General features: G+C 40.9%; 1 protein-coding gene across 6 annotated transcripts in view; it reads right to left on the reverse strand.

The window, feature by feature from the left end:
• RALGPS2 (Ral GEF with PH domain and SH3 binding motif 2) overlaps positions 1-22,504 on the reverse strand; it is a 397,229-nt gene that overhangs the window by 18,016 nt on the left and 356,709 nt on the right. For 3 of the 6 annotated variants that reach the window (XR_012235342.1, XM_073593380.1, XM_073593379.1), the window contains 4 exons: positions 14,934-14,988; positions 10,537-10,614; positions 1,563-1,640; positions 135-240 (listed from right to left, as the gene is read on the reverse strand). Coding sequence is in view for 5 of the 6 variants with exons in the window: in XM_073593380.1 (XP_073449481.1) it covers positions 135-240; positions 1,563-1,640; positions 10,537-10,614; positions 14,934-14,988 (317 nt within the window). In the remaining variant the exon portion in view is untranslated. The remainder of the gene's footprint in view (positions 1-134; positions 241-1,562; positions 1,641-10,536; positions 10,615-14,933; positions 14,989-22,504) is intronic. The other 3 variants (XM_073593383.1, XM_073593381.1, XM_073593384.1) reach the window with 3 other exon arrangements.

Below are 22,504 nucleotides of genomic sequence, written 5' to 3' on the forward strand. Positions count from 1 at the left end.
CCCTGGTACTATCAGCACTGAAAACACACATTCCTGCACAGAGATCTCAATGCCAGAAAACACCAGTTTGACTTACTGTAATTGCAGAGGCAGTATAAATGTTTTATTGATTACGCCAATACACAGATACTTACTGTTGGCTTTTTGCCCTCTTTCAATAAAGTCTTCCGTCGTAAGACCCCTTGTATGGTGACTGGTGCAGGATATAAATGCATTGCCAGTTCCGCTGAATCTGCAGAGCTGCAAAGAAACATTACATTCAGTCATTAGAGATTAACCCCTTACAGTAACTGGCATTGGAGCACAATGCTGCCAGGCTCCTGGGAAATCGTACAAACCGGCAGAGGGGAATGAAGCTCAATAGGGCACACATCTGCATGAGACAGACATCAAAGGAATGAAGAGGAATTCGATGTGTGTCACAGGCAGCATTTAATACACAGCACACAGGAAACAAATGTCAGATCAGAAAACCAGGCCATGGGGGTCACATGACATCAGTAAACCAGGGTTTTCACATTCCACAGGGAACAAACTATATACTAAAAGGGACAGTTCATCTAAAACTAATATTGCAGTCTTTCATCTCAGCAACAATGCAGTGGTGATTTTATCTGAGAAAATACAGTGGTAAGATCGTCCATTATTCTTGTATATTTTCCCCAAGACACACCCCTGCTGCTGAATTCTTCATAATGTAATTTTTTAGCAAGTAAAGGGGCGAACCAAAAAAATCCTTATTCTGCAAATCAAATACTACCAGATAAACAAGGAGCAGTTTTATCAGAAGTTAAAGATAATCACTGCAAACCTGAAATAAAGTGGAATTCAGGGATAAATCTAACTTGTACTAAAAATGCTTTCTCCCCCTCCTAACACCTATACGAACTAATCTGCTTAAACAAGATGTATACACTTGCCTTTTTCCAGGACTCACTAGTCATGTGATCTGGCTCCCCTGCATAGTCAGTGGCGGCTGCAGGGGAGAGGAAGGAGGACCGACAATGGAAGGGCCGTAGGAGCCTATGGGTGATGTCACCACTCCAGGCTTTACCAGCTGTTGAGCGCTCTCCTCTCTCCTGTAGCTGCTGTTGACTGACGTGAGATCACGTGACTGGATCAAAGTGGCCTGAAGATAGGCAAATATACACATTTTTTTTTACACAGGTTAGTCTGCATCAATGTTAGAACGGAGAAGGGTACAAGTTGTTTTGGAGTCAGTTCTGCAGATCATTTATGAATTGTGATTTGTTACATCTATTTTGTATAGGCGTTGCATGTGTGTTGTCACCTGTGTGTTAGCAGTTGGGAGATTAACCAAACCTTCCAGACATTACAGGTGATCACAAATAACTAGAACTGGGCCAATTTACATGGGATGATGTCAGGTGATCCGAATGGCTCTGGTAGGTGAAGGGAGAAATATAAAAGCGCACTCAGTATTAAAGTTAAGCAGCAATACTGTTTTAATGTGTGTTACTGATGAACCATATACAATAGGCAGCAAGTCGGAATATTTTGTTAATGATCATTGTGAATGGGTGCTAAAAGAACAAACTTGCCTGGAACTGCGCAGATGTACGCAGCTCCTAGTAAGGGAGGAGATCCGGAGTCTGCGCATAGACAGTGTATGGGGTCTCCTGAAAAGGAAGGGAGCAAGGACATCTCAGTATGCCCCCCCTTCCATTCATCACAATAGCTATACCCAAAGGCTTCATCACAAAAAAAATGCACAAACAAGGAAACGGCAAAAAAGTTGACTTCTCTTGGCAACATTCTTTATACTTTCTTTTACAACTTCACAATTGCAAATTGTGTGTGTGTGTAGAGATATATATCTCCACTCTCAATTTTTACTTATGAGAAGGTGGAGTGAAGAGCTTCCATGAGTACAGGGGTTTTCTACAAACATATTACACACTCTCAAAAACTCAGCCTGATTAGCCAGCAATGAGGAAGGTCACTTTCACATTGATCATACAACATCCCTGATAACATCATACAGTGGGGAAATTTGATCCCCTGCAGATTTTGTAAGTTAGACCACTTAAAAAGAAATGAAGGGTCTATAATTGTTATCATAGGTGTATTTGAAATGATAGACAGAATATCAACCAAAAATCCAGAAAAAAAAAAAAAAAACACAATACAAATGTTATAAACCGAGTTGCAGTTCAGTGTGTAAAATAAGTATTTGATCCCCCACCAACCAAACAGTAATTCTGGCTCCCACAGACTGGCTACACATATGTGGTACACATATTAGTCTTGTCACTTTAAGAAGGTGCTCCTAACAACAACTTGTTATGTGTATAAAAGACACCTGTCCACAGAATCTTTCTTCCATTCAAACCTCACCATCATGGGCAAGACTAAAGAGCTGTCAAAGGATGTCAGGGACAAGATTGTAGACCTGCACAAGGCTGGAATGGGCTAGAAGACCATCAGCAAGAAGCTTGGTGAGAAGGAGACAACTGTTGGAGCGATTATTCACAAATGGAAGAAATACAAAATAATCAATCACCCTCGGTCTGGAGCTCCATGCAAAATTTCGCCTCATAGGGCAAGGATGATTATGAGAAAAGTGAGGGATCAGCCCAGAACTACATGGGAGGAACTTGTGAATGATCTCAAGGCAGTTGGGACCACAGTCACCAAACAAACCATTGGTAACACAATACACAGCCATGGATTGAAATCCTGCAGCGCCCGCAAGGTTCCCCTCCTCAAGAAGGCACGTGTACAGGCCCGTCTGAAGCTTGCCAATTAACTCTTTCGCTGCCAGAGCCGTTTTTGCGTTTTTTGCACACGATTAAAAAATTATTTTAGGCCTGAAGATTATGCAAAACACACAATTATATTTTCTGAAAGCAGACACCCTAGAGAATAAAATAGTGGTAGTTGCAATTTTTATGTCGCACGTTATTACCGCAAAGGTCTAGATAACGCAACATTTCAGTAAAAAACACACCTACGTGAATTCTAGGGCAAACCAACGCAATAAATTACTCAAATGTTTGATAAAATATAAAAAGCCTTTGGTTGCACCGAGTAAATAGATACCCAACATGCCAAACCTTACATTTTTGTGCGCCCGTGAAATGGCATCAAACTTCAGTATCCTATATTTTCTATAGGCAACGCCTTAAAAGCCCCCTATAGGTATCAGTTTAGTGTTACGGAGGAGGTCTTGTGTTAGAATTATTGCTCTCACTCCAGCTTGTGCGACGATATGCAACGACGCATGCATTTACGTTTGTGCGTGTGGGGGGGAATTTTATGTACTTTGCTGTAACAATTTTTTGCAAAAAAAAAAAAAACAATTCTTTTTTTTTTTACTTAACTTTTTTTTTTTCAGTTTGACTGTCCCCTAAGTGATGATTTTTAGGCTACAAGTTCGCTTTGAGATATGCAGGGTCTAAAAGACTCTGCATGTCTCCCCTGTATTCCACTGAATGTTTTGCAATGCAGATCGTATTGCAAAACATTCTTTCCGGGCTCTTCGGGTCACAAGAAGAAGTGGAGGGGAGCGGACGTGTGTCTCCTTCCCCTCTACCCGCCATGGAGATCCCGGGCCCGCCGATAGGCAAGTGGAGCCCGGTAAGCATGGCGGGGGGCTGGTACCGGGGTGTGTGCGAGCGATCGGGCAGCAGCGGAGCCCCACATCCTGAGAGGTGGAGGATCCAGGCTGCTCTGTTTAAAACCAACTGCACAGAGGCGGCAAGTAGAACAGTTTTTTTTTTTTTTTAAAGCAAGACTTTACAATCACTTTAAGGATTTAGAGAAGATCTGCAAAGAGTGAACCAAAATCTGGTAACCAACTACATGAAACGTCTTACCTCTGTGATTGCCAACAAGGGTTTCTCCACCAAGTAAGTCATGTTTTGCTTGGGGTTCAAATACTTATTTTACTCACTGAACTGCAACTCAATTTATATCAAGTGTTTTTCTGGATTTTTGGTTGATTTTCTGTCTCTATCATTTAAAATACACCTATGATAAAAATTATAGACCGCTCATTTCTTTATAACTGGGCAAATTTACAAAATCTACAGGGGATCAAATTATTAATTTTCCCCACTGTATATATATATATGCGTGTGTGTGTGTGTGTGTGTGTGTGTGTATATATATATATATATATATATATATATATATATATATATATATCTTCTGGCATTGGTAACTTTGCATCACTGATGTAAAAGGGGGGCTGGAATATGGAAGAATCTTGCTTCTGCATCCAGTTTGTCATATGCAATCTGAGGAAACATGCACACATACCTTTCAAATCAGTAAGGCCACTTCCTTCATTAACCTCCCTGATGGTTTTCCCGAGTATGGCTCGGGGTTACATTTCTGCACCATTAGCGGTAACCCCGAGCCACACTCGGGATTAAATCTCAGGATCCTGGTGCGCTGTACTTACCTTGTCCCCAGGATCCTGCGATGTCCCCTTGTGCTGTCTGTGGGCTCTGTCTCCTCCGAAGCCTCTCTGTGCTAGACTCCGTTCCCTGCGAGCGTCGCGACGCACGGGGGCGTAGCCTGGCGGCAAATGAAAAAGTAAAAATCATAACACATACAGTACTGTAATCTTATAGATTACAGTACTGCATGAATTTATTTCACATTCCTTTTGTCCCCAGTGCTTTGTCCAATGCTCTGCATGCAGTTTTATATTATATGTACTGTTCTTTCTGCCTGGAAACTGGAGATTGTCCATAGCAACCAAAAAGTGAACCTTTACGTCAAAAGTGGCTTTAGACCAGCTAGAAAACAGCGATAATAAATTAGAATCACTTGCAGAATTGAGCGATAGTGAATCGTAGGGAAATTTGTTTTATTATTATTATATTATTTTTTTTAATTATTTATATTTATTATATTACAATTTAAGTTTTTGTGTTTCAAACTTCATCATACCCGGGATATCTACTAGACTCTTGGTGGACAGATATAAGTGTGTTTTTGTTAAGAATTACACACCTACAATATAAGACGCCAAATTTCCATGCAAAATAATTGTACTGCTTTCAGCACCTAAAATCCGAAATAATCATACCGCCAGGGAGGTTAAAGAACCCATGGGGAGGCTGGGAAGAGCAGGGCTACACAACTTTTACAAAAAAGTTGCCCCAAAAATCACACTGGCCTTTGTTAACAGTCCTTCAATAGATTTTATTGTTTAAAATATGTAGAATGGTCAAGATAAAAAAAGAAAACATTTATATATAAATATATATAAAAAGTATGCACATCCTTGTAAAAATGCCAGGCTTTTGAGATGTAAAAAAACAGACCAAGATAACTCCCCTCAGAATTTTTTTTCACCTTTAAGCCTGGTACACACTCTATTAAGTTTTTTTTCATACAACCCAGCGGGCTGAACGAAAAAAAAAAAAAACAAAACTGTCAGCCCTGGAGGTGCTATACTAACCATGCAAAGTTAGTACAGCGATCTCCCCTCCTGGGCTATTGTATTCTGAGAGGGGGACGCCCCCCCCCCCGCCAGAACACAGCGATCAGCGCTCTCTGCCATTGGCTGAGAGCGCTGATCTGGAGTCGGTCAGCTGCTGGTTTTCCAGCATGCACGGCCGGCTTCTGTCGGACAGACCGACACACACAGGTTTTTTTTTTTGAACCGGCAAATGTCTCCCGATTTTGTAATTTGTACAATTCAACTAAAATTTTAAAAAACAAACTGAAATGGTTTACTGGTTAAAAACAATAAAAAAACACTTCAGCTTCAGAAGATTTTACCCCCCTTCACGACCAGGCCATTTTTTGCTATACAACACTGCGCTACTTTAACTGGCGATTGTGTACAGCATGGCATGACTGCGCAAACAAAATTTTTTTTACACAAATAGAGCTTTCTTTTGGAGGCATTTGATCACCACTGGGTTTTTTATTTTTGGCGATATAAATGAAAAAAAAGACCAAAAATTTTGAGGAAAAATATATATTTTTTTACATTTTGCTATGAAACATATCCAATTTTTAAAAAAAAATCTAATTTCTTTATACATTTTGGCCAAAATGTATTCTGCTTCATGTCTTTTGTAAAAGAACATACCAATAAGTGTAAATTGATTGGTTTGCGTCAAAGTTATAGCGCCTACAAACTATGGCATATTTACTGGAATTTTTATTTTTTTCATACTACTAATGGCGATGAGCGACTTCTAATGGAACTGTGATAGTGCAGTGGTCAATCTGAAACTGACGCTGGGGGGAAACTGCCACTGACATTAATACAGTGATACTATACACAGTCACTATACTAATGACACTGGCTGGGAAGGGGTTATTATCTAGGGTGATCAAGGGGTTAAAAGTGTGCCTGTGTGTAATTTGTGCTGCTTTTTACTAAAGATCTCTCATCCCTGCTTTGACGGAATGAGAAACTGACAGATCGTTCCCTGTGTACAGAGCTCTGTGTTGAATGCGCACGAGCGTGCCTTAAACCCAGAAGTAGGCAGTGATATATCAGTACGTCGCTTTGCCTACAGCAGTTGCTCACCCACAGTACATTGCGGGTGGGCTAGCGGACATCAAGTAGATAATGTGGCTACATAAGTGTACAAACCCTCTAATTAGGGATGAGGCTGTGTTCAGAATTAACCAATTACATTCAAATGTTAAATAGTGGTCAGTATACACCTGCCATCATGAAAGTGACACTGATTAGGCCATATAAAGTTTAGTTGTTCTAGTAGGATTTTTCTAACATTGAGCCCTGGTTCACATTGATGCGATTTGGCATGCCAGATCAGCAGCAATGGCAGCGGTCTAATTTGCAGTGCCGCACTGATTCCCAAAAGTAGCTTCTGTACTGCTTTTGCCAATTTCGGGGTGCGATTTTAATTGACATCTGTACAGAAACCCGCACAGATGTCTCTGAAATCACCCCCGAAGTCGGGACTGACACGCGGGAATGAATTTGTTTCATTCCCGCTGTCAGTGTGAACCAGGGATTACTCAGTTGCCTCTTACAGCAAAAGCTTTGGTCCGCAAAAATCCTATAAAGCATCAGAGATCTGATTGTTGGAAGGTGCAAAAAAATTTCAAAGGCATTAGATATACCACTGAACATATAGTGAAGACAGTCATCAACAAGTGGCGAAAACATTGCACAACAGTGACATTACCAAGAACTGGACGTCCCTCCAAAATGGGGGGAAAAAAAAAAAAAAAAAAAAACACAAGAAAAGGCCTAAAGCAATATTAAAGGAGCTGCAGGAATTTCTGGAAAGTGCTACATGTGTACTACATGTGACGACAAACTTCCATATTCCTCATATGTCTAGGTTGTGGGGTAAGGTGGCTGGTTGGAAGCCTTTTCAAAAGCCTACATCAGTCTGCCAAAAACGTGGGAAAATGTGTTATGGTCTGATGAGACCAAGATTTAACTATTTTGAAAGTATGTTTCGAAAAGTATGTTTGGCGCAAAACCAACACTGCGCATCACCAAAAGAACACCATACACACAGTGAAGCATGGTGGTGGCAGTATTATACTTTGGGGCTGTTTTTCTTCATCTCAAACTGGGGCTTTAGTCAAGGTGGAGAGACTTATGAACAGTTCCAAATATCAGTCAATTTTGCCTCAAAACTTCCAGACCTCTGCTACAAACCCAAACACCTTCAAATCAAGAAAAAGGATGGCTTCTCTAGAAGGAGATTAACGTTTTGCAATGACCCAGCCAGAGCCCTGACCTGAATCCAACTAAAAATCTGTAGGGTGACCTGAAGAGAGTTGTGCACAGACGATGCCCTTCTCTGACAGCGTTGGAGCACTTTTAAAAGGAAGGACGGGCAAAAATTCCTAGGGCAAGATCTGGTACTTCAAAGTATTAGTTTGAGGGTGCACATATTTATGCAACCACGTTACTGTTAGTTTTTTATTTCTCTTTTCCCACTTTAAAGATTTCAGTTTATTTTTAACCACTTGCCAACTGCTCCACGCACATGTACTGCGGGGCGGCGGCTCTTTTGTGTGAAATCACGTACCTGTATGTCATTTCGTGCTTCCAGGTCTGCAGCGTGCACGCATGCCGCCAGCGACCCGCTTCCGCTGTGATTGCACACAGCAGGAGCCAATCAGCGAGCGATCGTTTGTGACACAGGCAGATCGCCGTTCTATGACAAGGAAAGGCAGTGATCTTGTGTTTCTGCTAAGCAGAAACATGGATCTCTGCCTTTCCACAGTAAAAGCACCCCCACATGGTTAGGAAGTACTTCCAGGGAACACATTTAACCCTTTGATTGCCCCTAATAACCCCCTCTCAGCCAGTGTCATTAGTACAGTGACCGTGCATTTTTTTTTTTTTTTTAAGCACTAATCACTAGTATTGGTGTCACTGATCCCCCAAAATTTGTCTGCCACAATGGCGCAATCCCGCTATCAGTCGCTGAGTGACGCTATTACTAGTAAAAAAAAAAAAAAAAAATTCCATAAATCTATCGCATAATTTGTAGACACTATAACTTTTGCGCAAACCAATCAATATACGCTTATTGGGATTTTTTTTACCAAAAATATGTAGCAGAATACATATTGGCCTAAATTGATGAAGAAATTCAATTTTTTAAAATGTTTTTATTAGATGTGTTTTACAGCAGAAACTAAGAAATAGTTTTTTATTTTTCAAAATGGTCAGTCTTTTTGTTTATATCACACAAAAAAACCCCCAAAAAACGCAGAGGTAATCAAATACCACTGAAAGAAATCTTATTTTTTGTGGGGGAAAAAAAAAAAGGACACAATTGTCAGTTAAAGTAATGCAGTGCCATATCACAAAAAATGGCCTGGTAATGAATGGGGGTAAACCTACCGGAGCTAAAGTGGTTAATTGAATTGCACATACCTCTGAAGGTATGCTTTGGAATCGGGCACCAAGTCGTCAGTAGCAGACCCTTAAGCCCTCTAAGCTGCTAGATGGGGCCTCCATGAATCGGCCTGGTTTCTTGTTTTTACAGTACATCCCACAGATGCTCATTGGACTGAGATCTGGAGAATTTGAAGGCCAAGACAACACCTCAAACCATTCTTGAAGTGTGGCAGGGTGCAATAGCCTTCTAAAAAAGGCCATTGCCATCATGGAATACCATTTCCATGAAGGGGTGTACCTGGCCACCAACAATGTTTATGTAGGTGGTATGTGTCAAGTAACATCCACAAGAATGGCAGGACTCCATGTTTACCAGCAGAACATCTCCAAAGCATCACACTGCCCCTACCAACTTACCTTCTTCCCATACTGCAATATGGTACCATCTCTTCCCCAGGTAAGCAACACACACGCACCCAGCCATGCACATGATTTTAAAGGAAATTGGATTCATCAGACCAAGCCACCTTCTTTCATTGCTCTGTGGTCATGTTCTGGTGCTCACGTGCCCATTGTAGGCACTTGGCTGTGGACACGTCAACATAGTCACCTTGACTGGTCTGCAGCTTTGCAGCCCCATACACAACAAACTGCAATGCCCATTTTTTCTGCTTTCAAACCCAAATAGATATTTTGCACTCTTTTCTTGAGCAGAGGTGGAACTTCATTCCCTTTTTAGCTTGGCGCCTTCTCAGTTTGCATCTTTGATTTCAAAGCCTGTTCTTAAAGTGCAATAGTAAAAGATGAGTTAAGCATCAGCAGTGACTGATCCCTGCTGAGAGATCTGATTATCAGATGAAGTTTTAATTGGCAGTGCCTCATATGGTAGGTTTCTTCTGTTATGCTGTCTCCTTAGCCAACTAGTTAAAATGTTTATGTGAAAAACAATGACTGTATAGAGATGCACTGTGGAAAAAGTGGTGCAAGTCCAATTTTAGAACCAATGTGGCACATTAGCAACCTTTTCAGAGCTAACATAAGCAATGTGTGTTAATGGACCGCATTTGACCAGATATGTATGAATGGGCCCCAACACAAAACATGCAGCGATTTTATAAGAGTTCTCTGCCACTGCACAGATATTTTTAAGGTTAGCCAAAAAACAAACAAACAATAGAAGCAAATAATACTTTGGTTTACGAGTATTGCTTGTATATTCTGACCATTTCTAAGGTCTCAGCATACAGCTTAGGAGGAACAGGGAAATCCTTTAAAGTAATGATAGATGATTTTTTTTTTCAAATCTGCATGTCTCCAGACCCCAGACATTAGTTCAACTGTAATTAAATGTAATGATGTAATTAAAGTGTAAAAATACCCCTTTGACAAATAATTTAGGATGTGAAAAGAAATTTCGAAAGAGCTTATGCCATGCACTAATTTTTTTTTTAATGCAATAATTGACAGCTGTTTATTTGCTGTGCAAAACATAAAATGCAATTATAGAATTGTGCAACAGAAAAATTATCATCTATAAAAGCTTATGAACAAAAGATTTAAATATTTGGAAATCTGAGAGACTCAACACACACCAAAACAAATAATCCCCAAAAGCAGAAGAAGAGTGCCCAGCAACCAAGAGAGAAGAAAATTAACTCAGCCTGTACCACAACTCCACCATCACCATTGTGCTGCCATAATACCTGCTGGCCTTCAATGGGCCCCGGTAGCCATTCCATGACCCTCGTGTCACCGGCCCCAGAGAATGGTACAATCTGTTCCTGTTGGATTCCATTACAGATTGGCAGTGTTACTTACAGATTGTTACCACAACAGGATATACAGAAAAGGCAGATAATACTCCATGGATACTAGTAGCAATCTGAAGCAGCCTATTAAAGCTGCTCTGTCTGCTCTATGAAGCAAAGATGGCAATCTGCAAAGGTGAGTGGGACTTAACTTTTGCATAATTAACTACACTGGTCAAAAGAATAAAAAAAGGAATTTGTTGCTATAGACAATAAAAACAGTTCTTCCTTTACATATTGTCATGTCTGAAGCACACCGATTTTCTGGTCTTTCCTTCATTATACAGAAATGTATGGCTGGAATTTCCTGTGTGACAGATGCAAAGAATGTATTCACTCCATCTTCCACAGTGCTTAGATAACACGGCCTCTAGGTAGCTGCACATTTCATGACCACAAGTGTGGTAACTTTTCATTATAAATTGTTTTTCGGGCCCACATCCAGAGCCATCCTTATGATAATAAGTGAAAATCCTATTTTCTGAAACTATCCATGATAGGAAGAGACAGGTACTTTACCTCTCAAGTTCTAATGCAGTGGTTTTCAACTCCTGTCCTCAGGACCCACTAACAGGCCAGATTTTAAGTATTACCTTGGGGAGATGTAGACTAGAATACTGCAATCACTGAGCAGCAAATGATATCACCTGTAATGTATTTCAGTTATCTTGCAATTCTGGCCTGTTAGTGTGTTCTGAGGACAGGAGTTGAGAACCACTGTGCTAATGGATCGTACACGTGGTTGCATTTGACAACACTCACCTGCTGGTAGGACTTGCCAGGGAGAGTAGTGTAACTGAACATGCCTATTGTATTAAAAGTGGGCTGGACATTTTAGACAATCTACTTGGCAGTGTTCCTCAGAACAAAGGGGCTGGACTTAAATATATAACCCATCAAAAGGAATAGTAGGTTGTACCTGATGGCTTTAGGATTGGCAGCTTTCGACAAAGCAGGACACCCCCCCCCCCGGGGAGAAAAAGGTCACATAAATTCATAAATCTACAAATAAGTGAACCAAATTGAGCACCAAACAATTGTCTTGAGAGTAGAAAATCCCTTATTCTTCTTGCAAAAATTGTCAAGCCCTGATGAAGGGGAAGTTTTCAATCCCCTGAAAAACGTTGTGGCTGCTTTTGCTTTCCTGTTATTGATGGAAAAAAAATAAAGGACTTTTTGGGTTCTCAAGACAACTGTTTGGAACTTTGTTTCACTCATATTAGAATAAACCTAAAACTAAGCTTCATTAGGGCCTATGGATATTGAAAAACAAGACATACATCTGGGGCTAGAACAAGAATGGACCTGTATTCAGTATGAATGCCCTTATTTGGCCAACTCTGTGTTCTTGTAGAATTTGATTACAGTGATACTTGGGAACAAGAAAGCAACCAGTACTATGTAATTTTGTATATGGTAAGTATGGCCTTTAGCCACAGGATATGCATTTTCAGTCAATTGGTAATTGGCATATGGAAGATAAACTTAATGACATCAAACTGTACAAGGCCTTGTCCACATGGATTTCAGCCTGTGTAATAAGAACAGTGTGTACAACAGCTTTTTACAAAGGATTTGGAAAGCTTTCAAATAAGCTTGAAGCAGTTTTCTTGACATTTTTAAAACACCCTTTAGCTCTAAAATGTTTACCACCCTTCAACCCTTCGGCTACCAATGACATGAACACAAATAATATAATGGTTTATTGCAGCTGTAAAGCTTTTCTTTTTAAATTTATACACAGGATCTCATCTCTATGCCCTGTGCTTGATCACTTCTACAGGCAGCAGAGATGGCAGAACCTGGAGGTCTCCATAAACAGGACCGGTCATCTTCACAATGCTATCACATGAGGGACTTGTAAAAAATGTAAACATTTGAAAAAAAATTTAAAAATTGAATAAAATGAACAATTGTAATTCAAACTGCACACCTAGGATGCACTCACATATGTAAACTTCAATTGCACAACATATGTTTGGTACTGCTGCACAGGTCAGAGAGGAATAATTTTAGGGCCATCACTGACTCTTAAAGAGTTTGTTAGCCCACCATTCATATTCCTGATATGTGCCTGCTGTACCATGTACTTGTATGAAAAAAAATCCTGTTCTCTTTATATTGTTTCTGATGTGTGAAATCCCTGGCAGTCCCTCTGCTTTCCTATTAAAAACTGATCACACTAAGCAGGAGAGCACACCGTGGTCAGTTCTCTAGCTATGCTGGGAACTCAGCCTGCTCGCCATCAATGATCAGACTTGTCCTGACACAGCCATTCACTGGGAAGCTCAGTGTACTGTTGCTCCCCCCCCCCCCAGCTCTTATGCAACTGAGAGCAGAGGAAACAGAGGGAATGTTTTATAATATGTTTGACCCCAATTTCATGAGCTCTCATCATCATCCAAGTACAATTTGAAATATCATAGTTTGTTGCCATTTCAACAGTGTGGTCTGATATATTTGGAAATCTAAAAAGCTTGTGGTCGCTTGATGGACAGACTTGATATATTGTAAGAGGCTGTAAATTAAAAGGGGGATGAATTTGCTGAAAGCATAAGCTATTCACAAATATCTCTTGCACTCACTGCTAGAAGCACTCTCTTCTGTTACACACTCCCTTACAGCTAGTACACCAAAAATAAAAGAGGGGAGGAGAGGGGGCGTTGGTAATGCCATTCTGTAACTTCCTCCTAGGAACACCCATAAATTGGATTTTAACCTAGGAGAAAATGACAGCCAGCAGAATTTTTTTATTCCTGCATAATGTGGCCATGGATCAGAACACGAACAAGTTTTACATGCACTTTGCCCCCTGTAGGGTTCAGCAAGGAATTCTAGGTTGTGATGGTACTTCTTTATGTTTGACATAAAAGCTGCTTGAAGTTTGCCAAAGTTTTGCAAATACTGTGTAGAGACTTGTTGTACACACATTTCCTATAATGGCTGAAGGGCCTATGTACAAGGACTGTGTCTTGAGCACAGTAAGAGTAATGCTGGCCATAGATTGAATTTTTGTAAAAACACAGATTCCCCAATCCACACATTTGGAGGGAAATGAGATGGGCTCGGGCGCGTTTAATATCCCACATGCCCGATCCTGCCAGGAAACTGACACTGCACATGGCTAATCACAGGCAGTGAGACATTTCCCGATCTGTGCAGCTGTGGATCGGGAAATGTCTCACTGCCTGTGATTAGCGATGCGCAGCGTCGGCTTCCTGGCGGGAACGGGCATGTGGGATTTTGAACGCGCCCGAGCCCATCTCTAGGAGGGAATGTTAGAATTCTCCCCATTGCGCTATTGTATTCTGACAGCGGTGACTCTTCTGCTGTCAAAATACACTGATCTGCAGGCACTTGGCTGCAGTGCTGATCGAACAAAAAATTTCCAACAATCCCATTTGAGAGAAGTGGATCAAAATTCAGGGGGGTCCTGCTGAACCAGACAGACAAATTTCAATTCATCTATGGCCAGCTTTAGTCATGCTGCTTCCGTACGCATTTTCCCCACAACCAAAACCATTGTGTCAGACCAGTCAGACTGCTGCCTGGCTGTTTCCTCAAAACAGCAAATATCTAATAATTTGGCAAATAGTCTAGAATATTACTTGCAAATGTTTTTATCATTTGACTTGTTGGTTTCTATTTTTTGATTTCCCAGTCGTACTGTTAAATTTAAACACATAATTAGGCTTTATATAGCAATGCAAATGTATATAGTACTATGCAAGTGTATTATCTTCCTCTTGGACCTACTTAATATGAAAATGAATATGTAACAGAACATTGTCACTTAATAACCACTTAGCGGTCACTGCCGAGTCGCTTATGGCTTCTGTTTAAGTATCATAAAATTGTCATCTCATATCAGGTCACACTGTCCTGCTCCCCATTTCAGAAGATGCAGTCTAGCATTGCGGGCTGTTGCAGATGCTCTTGGTAGTATGTGTCACATGACACCTGATTTGCTGAGCTATGCATAGAGGTATTTTGTGTAAAGGCACAAATGTTACAGTGCCACTAGAACAGTGCACATAACTATAACCCAGATCGGGACTAACATTTAATATCTGAGATCACAAAAATGCTGGAAGCAAAGCAATGATGTAAACAGTAACACCTCCTAAATAGGAGGAATAATTGATACAGAAGAAAAAAAAATTCTGGACTTCTACTTTAACAAAAAAAAAAAAAAAAAAAAAGAAAGCGACACGGGGCAGTAGCCCTTAGAAATATAAAGCTCCCCATTTGTTTTTCTCTAGGAGGTAAAAGAGCAGCATACTTGTGCTTACCTTTCAAATGCTGGCCATGACATATCTTCACTGAGCTCAGAGCCATCACTGCTCCCTACACATAAAACGAAATAGAGGGAGCAAACAAAAAGGAATGTGAGCCAGTGACAAAGAAAGGATAAAAAACAAAATCAAAGACTGGAAGAGATTGAACGGTAATGTCAATTATGTAAATGCGTGTCCTACTTTTCAAGAACATTCCAAAGGCATTACAGGAAAACAGAATAAAACTCAACTGAACAAATTTACTTCTTAATTTAACCACTTGGCCTCCAGAAGATTTACCCCGCTTCATGAACAGGCCATTTTTTGCGATACGGTGCTGCATTACTTTAACAATTGCGTGGTGGTGTGACGCTGTTCTTATTTTTTTACACTATAAAAAAAAACGATGACCATTTTGAAAAAAAATATTTTTTACTTTCTGCTATAGAACCTATTAAAAAAAAAAATTTGAAAAAAACAAAAAAAACAAAAAAAAAAAAACAAAAAAAACAAATTTCTTCATAAATTTAGACCAACATGTATTCTGCTACATATCTTTGCTAAAGAAAATCCCAATAAGTGTATACTGATTGGTTTGAGCAAAAGTGTTAGCGTCTACAAACTATGAGATATTTTTATTTATTTCAGTTTTATTTATCTTTTACTAGTAATGGCAGCGATCAGTGATTTATAGCGGGACTGCGATATGCGGAAGACAGTCAGACACTGACACTTTTTTGGGGACCAGTGCTAAAAATATGCACGGTCACTGTACTAATGACACTGGCTGAGAAGGTGTTAAACATCAGGGTTAACTGTGTGCCTAGCTAGTGTGCATACTGTGGGAGGCGCTTTTACTAGGGGAAGGCATGGATCAATGTCCCTGCTTTGTAGGAACAGAGGATCTATGCCTTCTCTACTGGCAGATCGCCGTTCTGCCACCTAGATGATCGGTAGGTGCCAACGGACATAGAGTCCCCGGTACCCGCAGATCAGCTCCCGCTGTGTATAATCACAGTGGGAGTGGGTCGCCGGCGGCACGCGTGCCCCAAACCCGGAAGTGTCACCTTGCCGCCGTATAAGTTATACGGGCGGCAAGTGGTTAACATAGTTAATGGCAGGCCATACATGTTCGAACCATGTATTGGCAAGGCTGAATGTGCCAAGTTGATTGATGAACTTGGGTACAAACTAGCATGCTGTGTTTTACCTGCAATTATTGCTAGCTGCTGCTATAGCCTCTAGCAATAATTACGGTATTCTCCCAGCAGGTACAGCTTCCCCTGTCAGGAGAAGACAATGACCCGGCAAGAGGGATTCCCACAATAAACACTGCCTGTGTTGATGGGGGAATCGAGCAAATTTCTTTCCTGCGTTAAGCACACACAACTTCCATAAAGCTAGTTTTATCTGGATGAGTAAGGTCTCATCTACACTTGCAGCAGCCCCTGCTGCCCCTCTGAAAAGTAATTCTGATGTATCACTTTTTAGAGGGTGATTGACAGGGCAGCATCGAGGCAATATGTCACCTCTTCACTGTCAATTTTAACCCCCAAAAAACCCACACCATAATTTTTGCTGCAGCATGTGTACAACCACTTTTGGTTGCTGTGTAAAGTTAAGAGGGGCCATAAAACTGTGGCTGATTCACCTATTTTTACCACCCCAGGCCACAGGTGCAAATAAGCCCTGAATGTTAGGAAAAAGAAAGATATGGCAGCACACCAACGGCCCAACGTAAATTTATTGATAAGTCAATGTCATCATAGCTGCCACCAAGACAAGGACACAGAAGAGGTGATGCGTTTCACACTTAACTAGTGCTTCTTCAAAACCTAAGGAACAACTGAAGCATTAACCTCCCTGGCGGTATGATTATTTCGGATTTTAGGTGCTGAAAGCGGTACCATTATTTTGCATGGAAATTTGGCGTTTTATATTGTAGGTCTGTAAATCTTAACAATAACACACTTAAATCTGTCCAAACCAGAGTCTAGTAGATATCCCGGGTATGATAAAGTTTGAAACACAAAAACATAAATTATAATATAATAAATAAAAATAAATAATAAAAAAAAATAAAAAAAAATAGTAATAAAATAAATTTCCCCACAATTCACTATCGCTCAATTCTGCAAGTGTTCTAATTTATTATCGCTGTTTTCTAGCTGGTCTAAAGCCACTTTTGACGTAAAGGGACACTTTTTGGTTGCTATGGACAATCTCCAGTTTCCAGGCAGAAAGAACAGTGTATATCATGTAAAACTGCATGCAGGGCATGGGCCAGAGCACTGGGGACAAAAGGGATGTGAAATCATTTCATACAGTACTGTAATCTGTAAGATTACAGTACTGTATGTGTTATGATTTTGACAGTTTTTTGAATTTGCCGCCAGGCTCCGCCCCCGTGCGTCGCGCCGCTCGCAGGGAACGGAGCCTGGCACGGAGAGGCTTCGGAGGAGGACGGAGCCCTCGGACACTGCGGGGGACATCGCAGGATCCCGGGGACAAGGTAAGTAACGCCGCCCCAGGATCCTGCAATGCGATCCCGAGTGTGGCTCGGGGTTACCGCTAATGGTACTGAATTTTAACCCCGAGCCACACTCGGGAAAACCGGGTACACAAACCGGGAACACACTACTCTTAGCCCAGTCGGGGCATCCCAAACATACCATTAAAGGTATCCCGTAGGACAATTCCTGCGATTAAAACATTTTTGTAGCAATGAATCACAATTTAATAAGGAAGCCAGTGCTCTTTATAAACGGTTCCTAGATAGGGGTTACCCAAAGTGGATGCTCAATAGAGCTCTTAAGATTGCTAAAAATAAAAGTAGGGAAGATTTATTGAATAAAAACAGGAGTAAGAAATTAGATTCCCAAAAAAACAAATTAACTTTATCTACTCCGTTCAGTATGGAATTTAGCGATGTTAGAGCCACTATCCGATATTTACCTATCCACTATATGGATGAGACATGTGCAAACATTCTACAAAATGGGATCAACATAGTATCCAGAAGGGCACCAACATTGGACCAATCCTTGTCACCCAGCTTATATGACAAAGGTAAATCACAGTCGTTTACATGGCTACATTTTAAAGGACATTTTAAGTGTGGGTCAACGGATTGCCCCTGTTGTAGCCATATTCTAGGGGGCAATATGTTTTGAGCATCATCCAATCAAAGAGAATTTGAGATCAAGTCATTCTTTAATTGTAATACCAATTATGTTATATATTTGGTCACTTGCAGTGTATGTTCTGTCCAGTATGTGGGTAGAACCACAAGGCGATTGAGGGACTGCTTCTATGAGCATGTCTACAGTGTAGTGGGGGGGTGGGGTGAGGTCTCTCGTATGTTGTGCCTGAAATATGTATTCTGGAACTTTCGGCTCCACTTGCCATTCCCTCCAACATCCATGTCAGTCACTACGATTAGAATTAATTTGATATAAAAGTAATAGGACACTAAATGTTATGAAATACGCATACAGTTTCTATACCAGTTGGTATATACGGTCCTTCTGGTTCTATATTCATCCATACTGATATATTTTGTATACTAGAGTCATATGGGACCGATTTGGACCTTAATATACATATTTTTTGTGTGTTCATACCAACATCTTTTTATATGTTCTTGTATTGGAAACCTTGAAGGTTAAATCTATGCTAAAGTTTTTGGGGTTATTTTCTATATAAGAAACCCTATAATGTCACCTTACTTCTCGGATTCCTAATCTCTGGATTATTTCCTTCTTTTCTGGTATCTTTGTTATATATGTATATATCAAGATTCTTTTTTTATACATAATTATTTTTTCAGTATAGTTAATTTTTTTGTTTATTTTTTATTTTCCATTTTTTGTCACATATGTTATTTTCATATATTTTCTCTTTATATTTGTACTGGACATATATGCTTTTAACGTGTAATACTATTCACAGGGTGAGATATATCTATATAGATATATATTTATATATATACTGACTTATCAATCAATCTATGTTGGATCAGTGGTGGTGTGCAGCCGTATCTTTCATTTTCCTAACTTTGGCAGCGAGCCGGGGCTTGCACCCAGCCCATTCTGATCTATCGGACTGGTATCACCTGGAGCAGCGTTATCTTTCTCTGAAGCCCTGAATGCTGACTACAGAGCCTGACCCTCCCTGTGCACACTGAATCCAAGGACTGAAATTGCTCAGACTAGGGGATTGTAGCATCCTTTTGACTTCAAGCACATGCAACATCATCTTGTTTCATCTGGATGTGAATGGGTTATCTGCAGATAGTCACCTCCTCCTACCTGTACACACCAATATACAAAGCACAAGTACCAGACACACAAATTCCTCTGTAGCTGACACTGCACGTTATGTTGTACTGATTATGTTTGAATGCAGTGAGTAAAATTGTCACTTATTGTATTAGGTGATTGTGCTCATTATCCACTTACATACACATACAGTAAGCAGTATGAAAGAGTGGCTCAGACTAGTCCCTCATGCTGTGTCTCGGACTGCACAGCAGAAGCCTGAGAAAATGCCTCCTCTTCGTGTACTCACTTCGTGTTTCCACTAAAACTGCGTTTTGGCAGCAGTGCACATGTATGCGTGGTTTACATGCGTTTTAAGCTGCGGTCCAATTGATTACTATTAGGTCATGCATTTTTGCAGAGTTTGACAGTGCACCATAAGTCCTGCAGGCCACTTTCTTTGGTGCGTTTTCAGAAAATGCAGCAAAAATTTGCTAGTACTTAAAAATTAGCATACACCCACACTGCGACCAAAGCACCATGAACTCGGCCTTGGAGACCGAGCCTAGACACAATTACTTGACTGGAATCCAAAGATTGCTTTTTAAGTGGAAATGTTACCTCCCAGAGACTGTATTGTAAGAAGAACAGAAGCATTAAATATTACTTTCTGAAATAGCAGGGTGTTCACTATGACACTATGATGGGTAATCGGAGTCCCTGGACAAGTAGACTAGTTGTATATTTCAATGCAAATTTTTCAATTTTAAAGTGGTATTAAAGCCAAAAACAAACATTATATTGCAGTTTACCTATTCTTAGATGTGATGTCGGCATTCACTTTCTTTTTTAGGCTTTCCTTTATTTTCCCTAGGGCATCCAGCCAGTAAGTCTGTTGTTTTTCAAAAGAACAAGCTATCTTGCAGATGTAGCAGTTACAGGGATGAGACAAGCCATTTAGCACTGACAGGGGTGCTTACAAGGATCAGCTTTTATGTAAAAGCTTTATCCCAAAAAAACCCCCCCCAAAAAACAAACATTGCTGTAACTGCTTATAAAGTTTTAGCTGGAGTTGGGGCTTCAATTTGTTAGAGTGTATCTAATTCTGCTAGTCCATCTAACACTGCTTATCCCCCCAGACTAACAATGCTGCTGTCCAAAGGTGCCCCTGTGCTGTTTCATCCAGAGTGGTGGCACTCTAATAAAGGAGGGGTGTTACTGGCCAGATCACCAGGTAAAAACAGAGGGGAAAAAAATTAAAAAGAAAACTATTGCAGCCACCACATCTAATGATTGGTAAGCTGCAATATATTATATTTTTGGTTTTGGGTTTAATGGCGCTTAATTTAGTGTAACTATAAAGGACTTTGCTCAGGTCTGGAAAACTTGGGGGGAAATTGGGGACTAGGGTCACCCAGGCACTGTGAAACAGCCTTTAAATGTTTACATGAAAAACATCTGCTACTTCACACTGATACATCTGTTTACCAAGAAATAGTGGTAGGGAGAATTTATTTACAATTAAGCCTGTTTGTGTCTGCACTGTATCTGTAGACCAAAATTTAAAAAAATGATATCATCTGCTCCACATACAAGGTTGGCTGAATATTTTCAATGCTAGTAGTCATAAATGGCGATTACTATATTGAAATGGACACAAGTGATTTAATCACTCAAGAAATAGATCACCAATTGCTGGAAAAGGGTAGCCCCTTCATGAGTTAAGCAAAGACCTGCCTATTTCCCCACCCATCCCATGAAACTCAAGAAAGCAGAATTGGACAAAAAGGAATCCCTGATATATTCCTTGTTTTGGTCTACAGGAAAGTTGCTCTCTATCCACTTGAACACCAGGACTATTCCGACAGGGTTTCATTTTTTTTGCTACAAAATACACACACACACATATATATAGATCGTTGCAATTATTTATGTCACACTGTATTTGTGCAGGGGTTTTTCAAACGCAATTTTTTTGGAATAAGTACACTTTAAAAGAGAAAGAGGTACGGCTTGTTTGCAGATTTATATTTACCTAGGTGGATGCAGCATCTGTCCCCTGGCGCCTCTGCACTGAGAACCGAGCGATCGAACACTGCCGATGGCTTGGATCTCACAGCTCCCTGAGCAGAGAGCTGGTGATTGTCATGTTCTGAAAGATGTACAGTATCGTGCGCTAATTGCTTGCTGTCACTTGGCATGCGATTTGACAGTTTAAAAATGCATGAAAAGTTGCACCCTATTTGTTCCTAAATCGGTGCGCTTCCAGCTTGCTTGATCTTTGCAGCACTTTCTTCAAAATGCATATTATAGAGTTTAATGGTAATGTATTTAAAATGCATATAAGGGGGCGTGGCCGGCATGGAGAACTGAGCAGACGTGTTCCCTGTGAGCTCCTGGAGTTTTCTCTACAAATTATCCGTATAGCTTAACTGTGTTCACCGGAGGGTCCCTAAGCATCTGGATGCCTGCCAGAACTCCCAGCGGGCAAAAGCGGGGTAAGAAACTGAAATTTCCCCTGAACATATCTGAGGAAACCGGCCCGGTCCCTAGCGCTCAGAGATCTCCTGTACACCATACAAACATGGCGTCGCAAACAGACCACGAGGCGGACCCTTCTACAATTCCCCCGGGATTACCAGACATCATGGCTGCTATTACCTCTTGCCAATCTGCCGTCACCACTTGTCAATCAACGCTGGCTTCTAAGATAGAAGAAGTCCAACTCGATGTGGGCTTATTGAGGCAAGATTTGGACAAGATTCGGTCCAGGGTTTCTGAGGCGGAGCGTCGGGTCGGCTCGGTGGAAGACACTGTAAATGATCATACGGCATCTATCCGCACCCTTCAAACAAAGGTGAGGGCTCTTGAGTATAGAGCCGAGGATGCGGAGAACCGCAGTAGAAGAAACAATCTAAGGATTGTGGGGCTACCAGAGGGAGTTGAGGGAAGAACGCCGGCCCTATTCACAGAAGAACTGCTGCGGTCCCTGCTACCTTCTGCACAACTCTCCCCTTACTTTGTAGTAGAAAGGGCCCATCGCGTGCCTCCTCGGCCTGGTCCGGAAGGTGCCCCTCCCCGCACGCTCATCCTCCGACTGCTTAATTTTCGGGATAGAGATGAACTGCTGAGAGCCTCCCGGGCAGCGGGTGAGCTACCATATCGGAACACCAAACTGTTATTGTTCCCGGACTACACTATAGAAACCCAGCGACAACGCCGCTCCTTCGATGCTGTCAAGGCCGACCTACGGAAGAAAGGGATCAAATACAGTATCCTGTTTCCAAACGGGTCGTGGATGGCGAGACGGTACGTTTTTTTACCAAC

This window comes from Aquarana catesbeiana, linkage group LG07 (assembly GCF_042186555.1).
Source record: "Aquarana catesbeiana isolate 2022-GZ linkage group LG07, ASM4218655v1, whole genome shotgun sequence".
In the NCBI taxonomy this organism is placed as follows: domain Eukaryota; kingdom Metazoa; phylum Chordata; class Amphibia; order Anura; family Ranidae; genus Aquarana; species Aquarana catesbeiana.